This window comes from Danio rerio, chromosome 6 (assembly GCF_049306965.1).
Source record: "Danio rerio strain Tuebingen ecotype United States chromosome 6, GRCz12tu, whole genome shotgun sequence".
Taxonomy (NCBI): domain Eukaryota; kingdom Metazoa; phylum Chordata; class Actinopteri; order Cypriniformes; family Danionidae; genus Danio; species Danio rerio.
In genome coordinates this window covers 9,647,215-9,667,452 of record NC_133181.1, presented here as the reverse complement: position 1 = coordinate 9,667,452, position 20,238 = coordinate 9,647,215, and the positions used below count along the sequence as shown (strand labels likewise).

General features: G+C 35.3%; 1 protein-coding gene across 1 annotated transcript in view; it reads left to right on the top strand.

Annotated features, from left to right (window-relative positions):
- cavin2b (caveolae associated protein 2b) overlaps window positions 1-19,934 on the top strand; it is a 28,957-nt gene extending 9,023 nt beyond the window's left edge. The window contains 1 exon segment of the mRNA NM_001004584.1: window positions 17,330-19,934. Coding sequence (NP_001004584.2) covers window positions 17,330-18,196 — 867 coding nt within the window. The 3' untranslated portion in view covers window positions 18,197-19,934.
- Window positions 19,935-20,238: the final 304 nt, after the last annotated feature.

Sequence of the window (20,238 nt, the reverse complement as noted above, 5' to 3'; positions counted from 1 at the left end):
GATTAAACAAGATGATTGGACATTTTAAAAAAAGCGAGCAATTGGTCCATAATTTATATTTCGCAGGTCAGAGTTCACCAGGTTTAAACTTTGCAATGCAGCGAACTGCGGTTGTTGCTAGATCGGATATGATTGCAGCCAAAAGTTAACAAGAATTATTTTTATTATTTATTAAATTTCCCATTAATTGTATTTTAATAACGTCAACCCCCACCCCAACCCTAAACCCAACAGTCACACTAATGTAAAATATTAATATTAAATATTAATATTAATTATATTGTTACAATGTCATAATATTAATTAATATTAAATATTAATATTAATATTAATTATATTGTTACAATGTCATAATATTAATTAATATTAAATATTAATATTAATTATATTGTTACAATGTCATTTAAAAATGCTGCTAAATTGATGTGCATTTTGGCTGGCCGCGTATTCGGTTTAGACCGCGAACTGCGAAACTTTTCTAAGAAGCTTGCATTTCCGGTCTGACGCATTCATCTGCATATGAATGGAAGTTTATGGGGAGAAAAGTGCAGTGTGCCTGCATGTTCACTCTTTTATTAAAGACTACTTTCTGATTGGCTAATCTAAACTAATGAAAAAAACTTTACTAAATACTCAGTGAGGATGAAATGACGTCTAAACTGGCTGCAAAATATTTGTACACCATTAGAAATGGTCAATCAACTAATTTGCCTTATTTAAATAATCTACACGCTTTATTCTCATTATTAATTAATTGTTGTTAAATATCCGTTTTAGAAATATTGTTTGTTTTTATTTGTTTTTCCTGTCATTTATTTCTCATTTGCTGTTATTTTTTTGATGATTTTTTTTTATATTTACATATTTTTTACATATCTAAAATGCTTTGGCAATACTGTAGTAAATGTCATTTATTAAGGCAACCTGAACTTGCCACATGTAGTTAACCATTTATGTGCCATGGGTGAAGGATGTGTTCCAATCTGGCTACCACCGCAAGTATATTTCAAACCTGTGGGAAGCACTGCATCAAGTAAATGCAGCTTTCTTCCAAATATTGGAAATATAATGTATTCAATGGAAGGATAAAAGACAAAATGGTTTGGAAGAAATGAGAGTAAATGCTGACAGAATTTTCTGTTGTTTAGTAAACTATCCCTTTAAAGCTCCCATGAAGTGCTTTGAATTCAATGTTTGACGTAATCTCAACCAAAACAAGAAGAGAGTGTGGGATATGGTGTAGCTCCTCCCTTTTTTAAAAAAAACAGCCTATAGCATTTTGATTTTATAACCGCTCTGCAGGTGAGAGTGATTGAGCTCAAGTGCATCAAATGAAAAGCAAATGAGAAGTGTCCTGAAGGAGGCGGGGCATGTGAAATACTAGAAAGCATTTGATTGGTTATGATTTGATGAGAAACTCCATATAGACAAAAGTGACAAACTACAAGCTTGACATATTTCTAACAGTTTTATATCTTCTAAACGTGAATGTTGTCACTATTTTTGAGCACTCTAGCCTATAGATATTCTAAAAGCTCACAATACTGATAAAAACATCTACAAAACTTAATTTTAATTTCATGGGACTTTTAAAGTCGCTGTAGCAGGTGATACAGTATATTCTGATCAGTATAGTATTTCTAAAGGTTTAACGCTGGTCCTTCCTGAGCTGGACATACACTGTCATTATCTACAAAAACAGACATCCTTTTGCACTACAGTTATGAATGCTGACAGAACCCTGGCTCTTTGGTGCTATCAAAATACACAGTCACACACACTGAAGGGACAAAAGCTGTTATTGTGTGTGTCCCGTGACAGGGAGCAATGCCAGCACAGAGGGAAAAACCATACACACTCACAATGCCATGGGAACTCGTGGGGACACACACACACACACACACACACACACTGGGAAAACCGGCCTGGAACAGTAGGCAGACTGCACATCAATTACAAAGCAAGCTGCAATAAAAGCTTGCCCTTTCACACCGATTTACATCAACCTCCTCTTTCAGAAGGGAGGTTAAGCAATAAATCACTTCAGGGTCCTGATCACCCTGTTGCAGTTTATTTTGCAATAACAACTCGCTGTCACCGACTGCACATTATTCCACCTATTACTGCGACTATTTAAAGAGAAATAAATTTAGGAAATAATGGGCATAAATAAATTATTTTTGTATGTTAGGGAATGAATTATTGCAGAGAGCTATTTAATAAGACGTGGATTAAAAACAAATTCTGAAACAAACATAAAGGTTGAAGTTACAACCACATAATCAGGGTGAGACAGAATCTGTACAAGTTTTGCTATTTCTGCTTTTTTTAAACTTTTGAAGTTTAAAATGCAAATCCAATTAGATGCACTTGTTTGGTAAACAAAACAAGTCTCTCATATAATATACTTACTAAAAGACAGAAAATATTTCTTTATAATCTTATTTTGAAAATAAGTTATACATTTTTTGCTATTTCAGCACTAAATTTTGTAAGTAGAAGAAGAAAAATAAATAAAAGAAAGAAAGAATAAAAATAAAATAAAATAGATTTTTTTTTTAAATCAGCAGATTTATGCAGAATGATTTTAGGCGAATGGTAACTAAAAATGTAAAACATGAAATAAAAACAATACCTTTTTATCTTTTATTTAAGGTTTACAATGCAAATCCAATAAGATCCACTTGTTTGGTAAACAAAACAAGTCTATCGTATAATAAATTTACTAAAAGACAGAAAATATCTTTATAAACTTATTTTGAAACTAAATGATACATTTTTGCCAATTCTGCACAAAATTTTGCAAAAAGAAGAAATACAATTTAATTAAATGCATAAACATTTTTTAAAAATCAGCAAATTTATTTAGAATATTTTAGACAAACTAAAAATGTAAAACATGAAATAAAAACAATAACGTTTTATCTTTATTTAAGGTTTACAATGCAAATCCAATTAGATCCAATGTTTAGTAAACAAAGCAAGTCTCTCATATAATAGATCTACTAAGAGACAGAATAAATTACTTTACAAACTGCACTGTAAATACATATAAAAATTAGCATTTTTGTAAATAACAATACTGAAATTAGCATAGAAATTGAATAAATATATACTTACATTTATAAAAATAAATTGTAATAGTAAATAAATTGACTCAATGGTGGGCTGAAAAAAAAATGTAAAATTTGTGGAAATCTGCTACAGAAAGCTTTGTGCGCAGATTCCATGTGGGTCTAGATTTAAAAAGATTAGTTAAAAGAAAAAAAATTTAATTCTGTTATAATTACTAATTTCTCCCGCTCATGTCATTCCAATCCCTAGAGACATTTAAATTTGTACATTTTAAATGAAATCTGAGAGCTCTCTTATCCTCCATACACTGTAAAAAAACACAGAAATATGAATTCCACACAACTCATTCATGTTGTCCCAACACAAATCATAAAAAATTTAAACAAAAAAATTAAGTTGTCCCAAAAAAATCTTAAGAATTGTATTGTTTGCTTTTATTTTAAATATGAAGTTTGAAGAAGCAGCACAAATATATTTTTTAAATGTAGACATTAACAATTACGTGAAGTGGTTCATCATACAAATCTCCAAGAACACTTTTTATTAACAAAAAATAAAACAAAAACTGTAAAATGACTTTGTTTGCCAATACCTTCTCTCCTAGGTGGGGTCAGAGTGCACATTTATTATGGGCAGTGCAACATTCTGCCATTAGAGTCAGCAACGCAACACAAATCTTATTGCCCAAAGTAAACGCACACCCTGATCAGATGTGAAAGACACTGGTCTCTTTGAAAGTCTCATGACTGTTGCTGTTGCTGTCTATGGAGGATGAACGACAAAAACATGAGTGTGTTATTAATAACAGAATTAAGATTTTTGATTGAACGAATCCTTTGAATGATAAATGATAACGACTTCAATGATTTAAATAGAAGTGAGTAGCTTTTTACCATTATGGGCTGGTTGTTTACACACATTGTGGACACGTCGCTGTTCAAACATCATGCGAAAAAGTCAATTTTGCATAATAGGTCCCCTTTAAGTCAGCGGGATCAAGCTGAACCTAATGAAAAGTGAACACTCCGCAGCAAAACGTGAAGTAAATCTCATTATACAGGAATAATGGTTCAGCAATAATTCTGGCACTAAACAAAGTAACAAGACAGGTCACTCTACTGTAGAAATGACAAAACTAATAATTGTAGCAATGGTGAGAAGCATGTTAACAAGTTTACAGAGGTTTGCTTCTGTCATGTAAACATCCTAATCTGTGTAATTACTTTCTGTGATTAGTGGAAATAATCAGGCAGTTGGTGTACATGTAAATGTGGCCATTGTTGCTGAAGTGTTTGTTTTTTTCAGAGTGTTTTTTTTTTTTTTTGAAAGGGAAGCCCTCTTCCCCTCAGCTCTCCCACCCTGTCCTGCTCCAACTATTTTGTTCTGCCCGACTTCTTACACACGAAAAGACATGCACACACACACAAATTGGATTTTAGCTACACAAAAACCATTAAAGGGATCCTTCACCCAAAAATTAAAGTTCTGTCATGATTTACTCAACCTTCATGAAAACTGATTTGATTTCAAAATAAATAAATAAACAACAGGCAGAAAAGTGCTTTTAAAAGCACTATCGGTTAAGTTTAGGGAAGGGGTGGGCGGGTCAGTTGGTCTATCAGTCAGTTGACAGTGAGCTGGCCTGAACGGCTGAAGTGTATATTGTTCCCTCTGGTGGATTTATGTGATAAGATGCCACACGAGAGAAATTTGAGATCATTAAAAAGCATATACACAGCGGCCTGGTTAACAAATCTGGTTATGTATTCCGTTGTTCCTAGAAATGTAGACCTGGGTACATATTCGCAGTGAGCCTGGGTTGTTGTAATGCTAATGGTTAAAACAATATACTTGCATTTTTCCTCAAGTTTTTTATACATGTGCAGGGCTCGAAATTGCAACCATTTTGGTCGCATATGCGCCCGAAATTTTATCTATGCGACCTTAAAATATATTTGGGAGCATTTCTGCAAGTGCTTAAAATTGTTGTGTGCGACCAGTTTTTACTGCAAAATGTTCACCACATGCGCGGATTCGGGATACATTCACATAGAATGCATCTCTAAGCTCTTTATTTGCACTTGGAACAAGAAACGCAGCGCTCAGGAATGGTTTAAAACAGTTTTCATGTCATCTTGCTGCAGTAAACAAATCCAAGTCCGTAATGCTTGCTCCGGCTTCGCGCTCTTCTTATTGGCCCACTGCTCTAGCACTGAACGCGAATGATTGGTTAATATCAGCTGTCAATCACTCAGTCAGCACCTTCTGGCTTCGGATGACAGAGAGCTACTACAGCGAAAAACTAAAACGCTGAAGATGAGATTGAAGATAACGCGGACAGATTTAGTTTTAGAAACCATCTAGTTGCAAATAATGACACATCTTACTAGTGATCATGTGCTGAATGTTGATCCACCATCTACACTTTTCCAAGAGTAGAAGACTTCTGTTGGCTTCAAGTCCGCTATAAAAAGTCTGTGGGATGGAGTTTTCAGGTAACTGTTTGCCACATCTAGCACGAGAGCTTCTGTTTAATCCTTCATATAATCGGCAGATGCTGTCCGCCGTGCAAGGGGCAGCTATATTTCAAATTTAACATCACGTACACCATTGCAAACGGGCTTACACTGAGTAAATTAATATCGCTACTCATGAAAAGACCGGTATTGCTATTAACATGACGTATGCATATAATAAGGTACAATATGTGTTAAAACATCAGTGCAATATCAGACAGCACTTGTGAGAACAGCACAGTTATACCGTTAACAGATTCATTCAAGCAGTGCTTGCAGGGCCGGTGAGCGGTCCGTGTATGCTTTGGTCACTCAGTTCTGTTATAAAAATCTATTTTCTTGTGATCACGGGATTTCGTTGAGACATATTTTCCTCACGCACGCATATTTATATATGTATATATATTTTTTGCTTGTTAGTTTGATTAGTGTTGATTTCAAATACAATAAATCTGTTTGTATAAAACTTGTTGTAACGGTGCTTATAATTGGTGGGTGCGACTAAATTTTGGCTGATGCGCCTACATTTTTAAAGTTAGGAGCACTGGTGCTACCAAGCAAAAAGGTTCATTTCGAGCCCTGATGTGGTATGCAAATATGAACTTGTATGTCATTTTTAATTCACATACATGGCCATACATCAGATGTCAATATGGGTACACACTATTTAGTTACTCTTCGACACTCCAAACAAACATTAGCCTTTTCTCTCTCTTGCTTTCAGTGTGTAGCAAAGATCTTTTTGAGCATTTATGAGAAGAACATGCCTGCTTTTTGTGTGAACGCAGGCCAGCATACAGTGAAGTACAGTATATGAGGTTAAACAGCTGCTTCCTGTCAGATGTAATGTTAATGGGCGTCAGGAAAGGGAATGCAAGCATTTAGGTTTTCAGGGAATCATTAGGTCTGGATGACTGAAGATTAAAAAACCATAACATGAGCTTAAAAAATGCCCCCCTCCTACTATAACCTCCAAACACAGTAACTTACATCTCTCTCTACGCTCCACACCCACCCGTGAGCAAATATTTACCTCCAATCCTTCATAAGTAAGCCTTAAGGTTGACGCACATGTCAAGTGTGTTTAGAATATGAAGTGAATATAGGGAAAGCAACTGGAAAGCATCTCTGATAACGCTCTCACTAACAGCTATAGAGGGGAGTCTGGTACAGAGAGGTGCCTGAATGTGTAAATCAGCTGGGATTTGCGTTAAGGCCTAAAAGGGTTTTCAAACATCCAAACAATAAAAGTGAAATACAGCTTTTCTGTACATTAGATTGTGACCTGTTTAATTTTATTCAACTTTGTTTATACCATTCTTCACAGAGGAGACCCATTAAAATGTGTTTCCGTGTAACAATAGTTTGCAAAACAACTTTATAGAATATTTAGAACAAGAATCATTTAATGACATAGTACACTGTAAATGACATGAATCAATTGTAGTTTTATATCTTTATATTTCACTAACATGTTTCAAGGACCACTAGGTTTTCCATATCAGCAAGCTTAAACAAAATATACATTTAGCTTTATCAATTACTATAAAATAGTAATTGATAAAGCTAAATTTATATTTTGTTTAAGCTTGCTGATATGGAAAACCTAGTGGTAGTTTACATTTGAAATGGACCAAATACTTTCATTAAAATTGTCCCAAAACTACTTCTGTCTTGTTGATTTTTTAAAACATTTTATCAATTTCAAATGTTGACTACTTCATGCCACAATAGGTATGATGTTTAATTTTTACTGATAATTCATAATGCTTAATAAACATTTAGCATTATTTCACTTATTGTTTAAAAAGAATCATTTGAAACCTTACAGTAGACACTTAATATGAATTCTACATATATTAACTGCCTTTTGTAAAATTTTATTTAATACAAAAACTAAAATGTGGCATTTATATATGAACCATCCACATCTTAAAACTTGCATTTTAGCTTCTTTATAGTACAAACGATTTTCAGTGATGCTTTTCACTAACAAGTGAAGCAATCCACTTCAATCCAAGCTATTTATTTGTAAACATTCGATTAGAAAATAAATTTTAGGGTTTGTGAATATAAATGTGAGGTAATTTGTATTTGTTTACAAACTAATTTAAACCACATTAAAGCCTGCAGGCCTATAAATCAAATAATTTTTTATTTAGTTCACCAAATAACTAGGAACCACTTTATTAAACATTTTAGGTATCATTCCCAGTTTAAAAACAACTCACTGTTTTACTAAAAGTTAACATACCTTTCAATTCTTAAAAAAAAACTCTTGTTGTTGCAAATGTTTAAGTTTTTTACTTATTTATTTTGTGCCTTATAATAATAATTTTAAAGAATGAAGATCCAACAGATCAGCTTGTCTTGCTAAGAACCTACTTTTTCCACATATCTTCATAAAAAACCTCTTGCCATAACATCTCCTGATAATTTATTATCTATTAAAAATCCCAAATAATTTACAAAATCTTTTGACTTAATCATCAAATCATTAATTACTGACCACAAAAGAATCGTATTTTTTAAAATTTCACTTTTAAAGCAAATAAAATAGTTTCTGTTTTACCTAGGTGTCAAGAAAATGTATTATCCAAAAAAACAATGTATGAATTTTTTAACTTTGAACTAAATTTCTTTCAGGGCCTATTTGTCTTGATGAAACACTAAAATTGCGGCATAATCGGCTTAAAGATTTAGTTTTAGCAAAAAGATATAGTATGGCTTTCTTCTGAAAAATAAATGAATAAATAAACAATAATAATAATATACTTAAGAGAACAGCACTTTCAAGCATTAATCATAAATTTGGCAAAAATATATTGTATTGAGGAGAAAGACCAGTATGTTATTTTGCCTCTTTTTCCTTACAATATAACAGTGATTTTGATTGATCTGTGAATAGCATCAACAACTACTAGACTATGAGAAACTTTATAAGACTAAAAGTAATGCACGCTTTTGTGTCTATTAGGTCCACATCTGGTCAAATAAACATCAAAAAAGCCAGTCTATTCTTCTCCTACAAAGAGAGCTGGTACAAAGCAAGCATTGTATGAAATCAGTGACTCACAATACTTAGTAAAACACACTCTATAAAAATGAATTCCTTTATTAACCTTGAATTTTTGAACACAAAATCTGCATCTACCCCTTGTGAGGTCTTGTGAATATATTAGAAAACATATATCAACTCGGCTATCATGAGCTCCTTCATCGCCTGAGGCACGAGAGACCGGTTTTGTACGCAAATGAATCAAAGCTAGAATATTGCTTGGCATGCTGCTCAGCATGAGGTAATCATTCTCTCCAGTGACAAAAACAGTCCAAAATTCAAAGGTTGTAGTCATTTACCAGTCACTTCCAGATCTCATACCTAAAAGGCAGAAATGCGTGGAATGAACCGTTCGCTTCCCCGCTGAGTAAACGACAGGAACTTGTGTCTCTGGAGGCTTGAAGAGGCATTCTTTAACCTGTTTGTATCTGCTCTATTGTATCTAATGGATAAATCCTAGGGCGTATGTTACATTCTGTTTTTGCCATCAGCATCTAAAGTGATTTAAAATACACTGGTTCCGGGGGCAAGCCTCAACCTGGTTAACTTGGTCAAGTCGAAAGAAACGGTTCACTAAAAACAACACAATTACGCAAGTTGCTGTCACACACACACACACACACATATCAAAATGTCATCACTCCACTTGTTTTTTCTTGAATTTCCAGTGTACTTGGGATTTGTGAGTTACTAGCATTGCTATACAGTTAAAACTTAAGAGTGATTTAATGAGTGTTGATAGATGGTCTTCTTGTCACACAAGCTAGTCAAGTGGTTCAGCAACTTTTCCTTCAAGCATTTCAAATGAGCTATTCGTGCTATGGATTGCCATCTAGTGTCTTGAGGAAGGCGTTTGAAAACATGCAAATGCAAACCAACGTAAGCTGAGAGCAAATGTCAGAGACATCCAAACAATGCACAAACTCAACAAACAGCAGCGACTTCTTAAAGTTGAGTAAATTGCACTATACACGATAAAAAATGCAGGATTTCACACTATTCATTCCCATTGTCCCAACACAAATCCTTAAGTTAACGTAACTAATTTAAGTAAATGAAACAAAACAATTAAGTCCCCCCCCCAAAAAAAAATCTCCAGAATTGTTTTGTTTCAGCTTATTTTAAATAAGTAGCTTGAACAAACAGCAAAAATTATTTTGAGTGTAAAATCAGCAAAAATTACCCTACGAAATATATATTTTAATTATAAAATTAATATGTTATAATAAAGAATGTTTACTTTGTGACAGTATTTTCATAAATTTATTTATTTTTTTTTTTTTTGGATCAAGCATGAAATCTAGCATGAATGCAAGATTTGCATGCAATAGCTTACTACTAACCTTTGGAAAGGCGGTGATTAAAAAAAATCACTGCACTACTTCTAGAGTTAGCGCTTGAATCATCACTGAGTATGTTTACATGGACACCAATACAAATATTTTCATACAAGTAAGACAATACCACATAAATAGCGATTTTTGATCACCTTAGTCCGACTTCAGCCATAATAGAACTAAATAGAAATCAAATAAATTATTGCTTTTTCGGTGGCATTATTTAAGTTCAGTAAAGATATGTAAAAACCTTAATCTAACTATTACCATGTTATGTTGAACCTTTTACAGCATTTCGCTGAAGGATATTCCATACACACATTGTGTTCATTAAGTTTGACATGACGTGTTAATAATGAATAATGAATTCATTCATAACGAAATAATTATTTGTAGCATACTGTTTTAACTATCTGACCCACATGGTCTTTGTTTGACCCATGAACAAATCATAAATGAATGAATAAAGATAAGTTACACACAAATTACCACCTGTCAATCACTTTTTCTGCAGGACTCGTGAATAGGCATAAATAGGAAGAGTGATCTGTGTCGTTATAAAGTCGTCGACAAACTTGGTTGGTAAAAAAGGTGCACAACCAACAGGAACCAGCCAACAGTATCTGAGATGTTCGCTAAAATTACTAAGTACAAGTGTAAAAGTGAAAGATTGAAGCAGTCTACTGTACCGCTGACTGCCTAGACCCGCTGTCTCGAGCGCATGACAGTGTGTGTGCGTCTGTGTCTGTGCCTGTGTGTGTATGTGTGTGTGGTCACGTGATGTGTGTTTTTAGCGGTAGTGTGGAAGGAGGGCTGCTCAGAAATGCTAAACGCCAGAGTAGATGTGGATCGTTTTCGTTCTAAAATGACATTTAAAAACTAAGACCTATTAGTGTATCAGGGCCTGGGTGTGTATTTTTCACGAGCGGGTTTGCAACGGGGGCAGAGCGGAGGATCGTGATGCCGGCTCAGCATTGTGGTGTCTGTCGGCCATCGCCGATGGACGATGGCATCGTCTATTGACCCAACCCTAGTTTAGAGTAAATGTTTATAGAGAGGGTGTGACACAAGGTATACCGATTTGTGCCTTTGATGTACCCCTTGATACTTTTTACATCCTTGTCACAGCACCAGTGACATCGAAATTAGGCACCGGAATTCATATGCTTATTTGGTCCTGTGCATACTGGTTGCATAGGTACCAATATGGCACTGAGTTTCTGTACCCAACCCTAAGCTTATTTATCACTTTTTTTTTTGTTTAGGCATATTTTTGTAAACTTAAATTACATAGATAAAACTTGTATTAGTTACATAAATTAACAATGCAACCATTTAAATTGTACTAAAACAGTCTTTTGCTTCAGTGTAATATAATGTTTTCAAGTTTGTTAATCTAACTAAAAGCTCCCAGTTCATGTTTACTAAAAGTATTACTAATAAAACCTAGGAGAAGAATTTGTATTTATTTCTTTGTGCTATGGTTACAATTTCAACTCAGTGCTATAAATGAACTGCTTTCATTATTGTCTAAATCATAATCTGTTAGAGCTGAAAAGCATATTTGTCGTGCCAAACATCACAGACATTAACACTGTTACACTAGACTGTGTGTATAGCTGTTCTTTTAATAAAGCTGATTTTGTTCAGCTGATTTTTTTGCTTCTCTTTTAAACATTCTTAAAATAAACAGATAGTTTTCTTTGCAGTTCATCTTTTCCAACTGATTTCCAAAACATTTGCCATTTCATCACCTAATTCTTGATGCTTAATTCAAACACACGCTAACCTAAACCTAGATACAGCTCACTGAAAACAACCCCAGCACAATAATAACAAAAAGTGGCTAATTCTATAACAAAGCAAATGGAGAGCAACAATGCAAAACCTACATGCGGCAATTTGTATTCATGATCCTTAAATGCAAATAAAAGATCATTGGCAATGTTACATCTCACTGTTTTCTACAGCAAATGTTTCCACTCCATGTATCCAAGTTTAATAATCACCGTGGCAACTCTAATCAGAGACTGATGGAACATGGAAACTGCTGTGTTAAAGTTTGCAGGGAGTGGGCCAGATTCATTCCCAAACCGTGCCAGCAATATCATACCAATACCTTTGATCCATATCTGACTTCCAAAGTAAAGCTCTTTTGTGGGTGGACAGATCTACTAAATCCCAAAAGCGGTATTTCACCCCTGATTTAGCGCATTGCGTATATATCCACAGGGATCAGCGTCAGTCATTATGCATCCTTTTTTGTTAGTTTTCTTCTGGTTAGGTCAAAGCTTTGACAGGCCAAACTCGCATTCCGAGAGTTACAACAGGAGCTTCAGAGAGGAACAACTTTCTATCATGTTATAAGAGCAGATGTGAACGTTAAAGCCCTCAAAGGCATCACAAAGCATGTTCAAACTTATTGTCTGCGTAGTATTCTGTCTATTACATCTCCATCATTTCTTCGATTCTTGAAGGCAACCTAGATGTACACTTCACAGGATATATCTCAATTCTGTTTTTGTAATTTGGAATTTTGTGGAATAAAATGAGACCTAAAGTGTTTAAAACCGTGCCAACTTGTAATGCAGTTTCTATTGAGAAATAAAACCGCCAAGTACGTAAAGAAAAAAATAGTATGCTTGCTGACTATTTAAAATAACATTTAAAAAAACTAAGGGTGTGTTCCCATATGGCATATTTGGTTTAAGAAGACTCTGGTGCAATTGCCTGTGGTTTGTTTGGGCTGCACCAAAAAGCTAATAATACATTTAGGTCGGGGGCCAGTAGCAAAAAACATAGCCAACATGTTAAGACTCCTACAAACTAGTTTGACCAGCTTTCGTTTAGCCAAGGAATAATCAGTCACGCTCTTGGATTTGAATTAGAAAACTCTGAATGAAATGAAATGAAATGAAAGTGAATGAAATGAAGTAATTGAATATAAAAAGTTATGGCCAGACTTGATAAATTGTGGTACACTGGATATTGGTGACTATCAGAGTTTGGTGTAACGTGTTCCACAGTAACTGTATTCTAATTACAGTTTTGGGGAACGCAGTAATGTAACGAATTACATTTTCAATTTGTGTAATTTGATTACAGTTAATAAAGTCAAAGGATTTGCGTTACTTGCGTTTCAAAGTTAGTCTTTGGAAGAAAAAATGCTTCTTTTAAATCACGTTTTCTGCTGCACCGTCAGTTAACAAGCATGCGTTTTTACATTGCTGGAGAACATGAGCTGAAATTGTTGCTGTCAAGAGTGGTTGCTTCTTCAAGTAGAAATACAGACATAAGTTTAATTTTATTAAGGGTGCTTTCACACCTAGACTTTTGCTTCGGAACCCATCTCATCTGCTCAGTTAGCGCGGTTCGTTTGGCATATGTGAATCCAGCAATTGCGCTCGCAAAACAATCGGTCCGAGATTGCCTGAATGAGGTGGTCCCGCTCGATTGAAACTAACTCTGGAGTGGATCAATTGTAGTGAGAAAGTAATACGATATGAGCCCGGCTATATCACAGTGTTTTATGTATATGTAATATGTTATGAGAATTATGAGTAGGGCGGGAGGTCATTCCAGACATCCGAAGACTCCCAGAAGTTCCGGGAGTCTCTCGCAAATGCACAGAGCCTCCCGGATGCCCGCAAACGAGTGATAATCTCCCAGAAATAGTGCGTCCTCAAATACGTCACGCACCCTTCTCTATTTTGAATATGTCAAGCTGCTGTGATCAACCAATTGTAATGTTTTCATTGAATATTAAATCACTGAAAGAGCTGCAGTTTATTTTTGTATTTTTATAAGTATATTTTATATGACTTCAAAGTAAAGTAATCTGATTACTTTTTACATGAAGTTACTTTTAAGTGAACAGTAATGTAAAGAAATTACAATTTTCCAGTAGTAATCAGTCATTTGTAATCCATAACTTTTTAAAGTAACTTACCCAACTATATTTTAAGACTAGTGTAAAATTCTGTAATGTTTCCTAAAAGTTGATTGTTTTGGAACATCCTTATAACGTTGATAGAAAAATGTGTTAAGAACATTAATATAATGAGAATGGAAGATTCTAATAACGTTAAAATAAAGTTTTAGGAAACTAAAATTATTAGCTGGAAAGCAATTTAAGCAAATCTGGATTCCTTGGTCATCACACTTGTTTGACAGAACCCTAAAAATACAAGCTTATAAAAAAGTATTTAAAACAACAGAACAAATTCATCTGCCAACTTTAGCCCTTTATTCAGTTTTGTTCAGCACATTTGGTATGTTCCTTACTGCATATGTTTGGTATTTTTAAGTTTGATCTTACAAATTACATTGTGAACAATAAAAGTAACCCAGGACTAAAGCTAATATTTACTAATGAACCAATCTAAAACTGTTAAAACACCCTAAAATGAATACTGTATGTTCTGAGTGAATGACCCATTAAAGAACATGTACACCCAAAGTCGCTGGCATTTGCACTCATGTGTACATTTGTATGTGCCTCCATTATGAAAACAGAACAGTTAAAATGATTAACTAGGCGGTTGGCTGCATGACCTGACCTCATCCATATCAGAATTTAGAGACTTATCGCTAAGAGAGAGGCTCTGAGGCTCTCCTGCGCATTTCTAACATGCCATGGAACATTCTGATGGGTGGGTGGGGGCAAACAAACTTGTCCAGGTGTCCCTATAGCTGCACTCCACCCCAAATGCTTCCTAACATCCTACTCCCTCAAATCCCCATACCACACTTCCCAGTTTTCTCTCTCTCTCCAACTGCCTCTCTCTCTTTTTCTCTGCTCCATGGCAGTCTTCCAAAACTCAGTGGAAACTCTGATAGGAGTTGCGTAGCGCCATGCTTGGCTTTCCTTCCCTATCGTCTAGCTATTCTTTGGTCTTTATGATTGTGGCCAGAAAGGAAAAGGGAGACGGTACACAATGTTTTTACACCAAATGTTCCTGTCCGCTTGTGTCTTTAAAAAAAAATATATGTACATACAGTTGGTGTCAAATATTTCCCAAATGATGATAAACAGATAAAGGATTTTTTCCAAATATTTCCTTATATTTTTTTTCTGAAGAAAGTTTTATTTCCTATTTAATTTATTTTGTCTAGAAGGAAACAAGTTTTTTTTTTTTTTTTTTTTTTACCATTTTAGGGCAATATTATTAGCCCCTTTAGCGATATTTTTTTTATTTACTACTGAACAAACTGCTATACAATGAATTATCCTAACCAACATAGTTAAGCATTTAAATTGCATTTTAAGCTCAATACTAGCATCTTGAAAAATATCCAGTAAAATATTATGTGCTGTCATTGTAGAAAAGATAAAAGAAATCAGTTATTAGAAATTAGTTATAAAAACAATTATGTTTAAGAATGTGTGGAAAAAATCTGGTTTCGTTAAACAGAAACTGGGGGAAAATATATACAGTGCGTCTAAAAATTCTGACTTTAACTGTATATACCCTGCATTTAGTGCTTTATATAACATTAAGACATTTTTAAGACTGAATCATCTTTTAAAAGACAAATTCTTAAAACTTTGATGAAAAAGTAACGATGAGTTTTGGCAGCTTCTATTAAATGTTAAAAGCCCATCCAAATGTCTTAAATATGTTTGTAAAGTACTTTATTTTAATGAAGATCCCAATTCTTTATTTGAGTGATTTTAATATTGCCTGAACATGGGTTATAAAGAGATAGTTCACACCAAAAAATAATTAATTAATAATTAATTAATTAATAATTTACTCATTCTTCACTTGTTCAAAACCTATTTGAGTTTCTCCTTTCTTTTAAAAACACTGACTTCCATAATATTTTATGATAAAAATGCTGAAACGGCGAAATGGTGAGCAGGAGGTGTCTGTTAGGTTGTAATAACTCTACCTAACCCCTTTTCCCAATCTTACTGAATGAAATGACTATTTTACTATGTCCAATCTGCCAGCTGTAAAAAAAAAAAACACCCCCACTGTTTGCTCATTTAAAATTCCTTTTCTCTAGAAACTACGTCACATTACGAAAAGAATAACAATCACAGGCATCAGGGTTGCGGAGCGTGTAGCACAATCGCTCCACAGCAAGAAGGTAGCTGGTTTGAGTCTCGGCTAGGAAATGCCTCAGTCTGCATTTCTGTGTGGAGCATGTTTTTCTCATGTTGGCGTGGGTTTCCTCCACAATCCAAAGACATGCGCTATAGGTGAATTGGGTAGGCTAAATTGTCCGTAGTGTATGTGTGTGAATGAGAGTGTATGGGCGTTTCCAAGTGATGGGTTGCAGCTGAAAGGGCATCCACGCGTAAAACATATGTTGGATAAGTTGGCGGTTCATTCCACTGTGGCGACCCGTGGTTAATAAAGGGACTAAGCTGAAAAAAAATGAATAAATAATGATAGCAGCTTCCGGTTCAAGGGGGCTTCAAGAGAAGATTTAGAGTACTAGAGACAGTGATCTTGTTTTATATATTTATTTTAAGTACTTAAATTGCATGCACATCATAAGTGAGTGGGAACATATATGTGAATAGAGCTTTGAGCTTTGGGGATCCACAAAGAAGCCAGAAATGGGATTTTTTTACTTAAAGAGCTATAGTTAAAGTCTGTACCTAGGGCTCAGAATTTCTAGCAGTGCCACTTTTTGGCATGCAAAGCTATGGACTTCATAGTAAAGCATTCACTTACTCTTAAAGGGATAGTTCACCCAAAACTGAAAATTCTGTCATCATTTACTTATCCTATACTTGCTTAAAATCTGTTTGACATTCTTCTGTTGAACACAAAAGAAGAATTTGAAGAATGTTGGAAACCTCTAACTATTGACTTCCATAATATTAGTTTTTCTTACTATGGAAGTCAATCTTACAGGTTTTCAGATTTCTTCAATACATCTATTTTGTGTTCAACAGAAGAATCTCATAAAGGTTTTCAAACCTTCCACTTGCGGGAGTGAGTATATAAATAGTGAGTATGTTTTGATTTTTGGGTGAACTATCCCTTTAAGGCCTTCTGAAATGCATTAGTAGAAGATGATGTTATGTAGAAACTATTGAACATATCTTCCACAAACACATGACTGCCTTTTGCATCATCAGCATTCTTACACCTCAGTTGTCTAGACAACCAAATACAAATCTTGTAGGCAGCAACTGACTGAGGCATTAGAAGTGGGGAAAGCATTGCCTATTAAAATAATTTGCCTTGTGCAATTCAATAATTCAGAACACCAAACTTGGCAGAACTGCATGCTGAGAGAATCCATATGTGGTATAAAACACATTGCTGCATGTAAACTGAATAATTCATTCGATTTTTTTTGTTGTTTTTATATTTGCACAGGAGGAAAATGAAATCCCCTCAAGTGTGTTTGTGAAGGAACCAACACCGTTACCTGAAGTAGAGGAGGAGGCCCCAGTCATCGATGCCAATCGTTCTCAAGAGGAAGGCCTCCAGACCATCGCCCTCTCCTCGGATGACGAGCAGGCACCAGAAGATGATGATGAGGATTTTTTGGCTGCTCTCAATCTCGAAAGTGAAACCAGAATCGAAAAATCTCGAGCTGAGAAGATCAAGCGTTCCAGCCTGAAGAAAGTGGACAGTCTGAAGAAAGCGTTCTCCAGACAGAACATCGAGAAGAAGATGAACAAAATTAGCACCAAGATCGTGTCCCAGGAACAGCGTGAGAAAATCAAGAAGAGTCTGACACCGAACCACCAGAAGAACCCAAGTGCCAAGAACTCCTCTTTCAAGGTTTCTCCTCTCACCTTCTCCATCAAGAAGAATCGCAGTGGAGATGCTGAAGTAGAGGGCGAAACTTCAGCTCAAGCAGAGAGCGCCGTTGCCTCCATCGAACTGGCACCGATTGAGAGCCCAACCGAAGACCTGTCCTTCAAAGAGGTTCATTCGCAACTTGCTCCAGGACAGGAGGAAGTAAAGGCAGCTGTGGAGGCAATGGAGAAAGAGGTAGTGCCTGGCATCCTGAACGGCACAGCTGAGGTTGAGCTGTCAATCACAGAAGATGTAAGCGAGGAGTACGCTCTTTCTGCAACCCTGCCCCAGGACACCTCCAAGATTGAAGTCTGCCACAATGCTTTACAAGAAGAAGACAAGGAAGAGGAGGAAAAGGAAAACATACAGATTGAAGGCAGCTCTCTTGCAGAAGCTGCAGGCCAAGCTGAGGGTGTTGCTGTAGGACAAGCATCCTAAAGTCCTGACCCTCAAATTCCAGCCCCAGGATACCCTCCAAAGCTGAGAAAACACTATCTCCCTTATCAGTACCAGCCATCCCTGCCAAAATCCCAGACATCTACACCATGTCCACATAGAATACAAACTTACAATCTTCTCGAAGGCAAAATTCATGAACTATATGACATTTGCTTTAAAAATCCCATGGTTCCCTATAGTCTTTTAGCAGAAGTGGATGTGAAAGGAGCCTGTTATGAGCCTTATGCTTATGAGAAACCCTTCAGTTTTCCTCCACCAGTGCTGTCTAACCTGTCAGCTGAGAAAGTTGGCAAGGAAAAACTAACAACTTACAGCCAAAAAAAATAAAAAATAAAAAATCAAGTGCACCCCATCTATCTAATAGATGTGTTTTGAGCATAGTCTGCTTTTCATCCCACAAATCATTTCTTCAGGATCAGCCTGTGCACAGCTGAAACTGATATTAACTTTCATGCAACCTAGATCAATTCTAATGTCCTTCCAGCTCGGTTTTTTGAGATAGCATGAAATATACTGCCATGTTCTACGTCTGTGCGTTTATCAGAAATGTGCACTCAATTTGGTTTTGATCAAGTCACTCTATGTATACTGTGAACCCCGTAAATATAGAGACCAAAAGATGTGAGAAGGCTAGCTGGGAAGTGAGCTGTCCTAAATGTAATTTCTGCTTTGTAGTGACTAATAAACATTTAGATTTACCTTTGTATGTGTCCTGAGCCCACACCATGCTCACACACGCTTTGCTTTGAATCTGGAATGCAGCTCACATGGGGGATCCTGGTCTTCCCTGAGCTCCGCATATGTCTCGGACTTTACTCAGAAAGCATTCCTGCGTTTGATATACGCCTCTTTTTCAGAGACCGTTTCTCAAGCTCCTGTCGGCATGGTGCTGGCTGAGAAACAGACACTGTGAGGCCAGTCAGGATTACAGGCATATTTCTGAAAGTGATGAAGGAGACGATCAGCCCGGGTGGATGCAAATAAGCCAGAGAGGTGTAAAGATCTAAAAGATTGAGAAAGGTGAAAGTTGGTTTGGGCTTTTTAGCTGAAGTTTCAAAATGTGAGAATTGACTAACAGCATTTTAGATTAATACGGATATATGTATAGCTACAATGCAAACCCAGAATTAAAATGGTGCTGTTAGCAGGTAAGGTCTAAATAAATAAACATATTAAGGACAGCACTGACAAATCAAGTCTGAATAAATACTATATGAGTAAAAAGAGTACCATTTTTCCACAAGTGTGGTCCTTATTATAATAGACAAGAACTGTTTTACATTTATGTAAGTGGGAACCAATATATGTGTTTGTTTTACGAATATAGTTGCTTTCCGCAAGTAATTAGAGCTTTTTATTTCAGTGACATGCTGAACAAAAACATAGAAGTGTGTATCTTTGCTTTTGGGTGGATGTTTCTATCACAGGGATGAGGTTTTAATTCTTTTGAGTCTTTAAATATATAACATATTTTAACTCATTTTTGCTGACGCTTGTAATCACTAATCTATGTTTGCATATCTTTTAAGACTTCATAATATATGAGAGAGCTATATTTTGTCTTGGTTATATCATATTTTACAAATACATGCCAAAGAAAAGGCTGAGTTACAGCAGAGACCTCATAACGTCTCTGTGACACCTGTTTACCAAGTTGTTATTGAAGCACGCTCTGTTCTGTTCTTAAAATGCAAATAAATAAAAATGTTGAATTATGCATTTTCTTGTCAGTCTTGTTCTTTTGGAATTGTTTGTAGCCTCTTCAAAGCAGTTTGTCTCATTTTTCTTTTTGTAAAAGAGCAGTTCCAGCGTTATCTATGTGAACATTTGCAGTAAAAAGTCTAAACATAAATTCACAGAGAAAGCATAATGTTCACCTTATATTGTAATATATGTTTATATTTTCCAAAACAACTAACCCCAGAGTTATGGAATCAGAAAAATATCAATCTGTTAAAAAAACTGAATTATATTTTAAATTAGGAAAATAAACATGCATTATGGATGTGACCAAAAAAGTT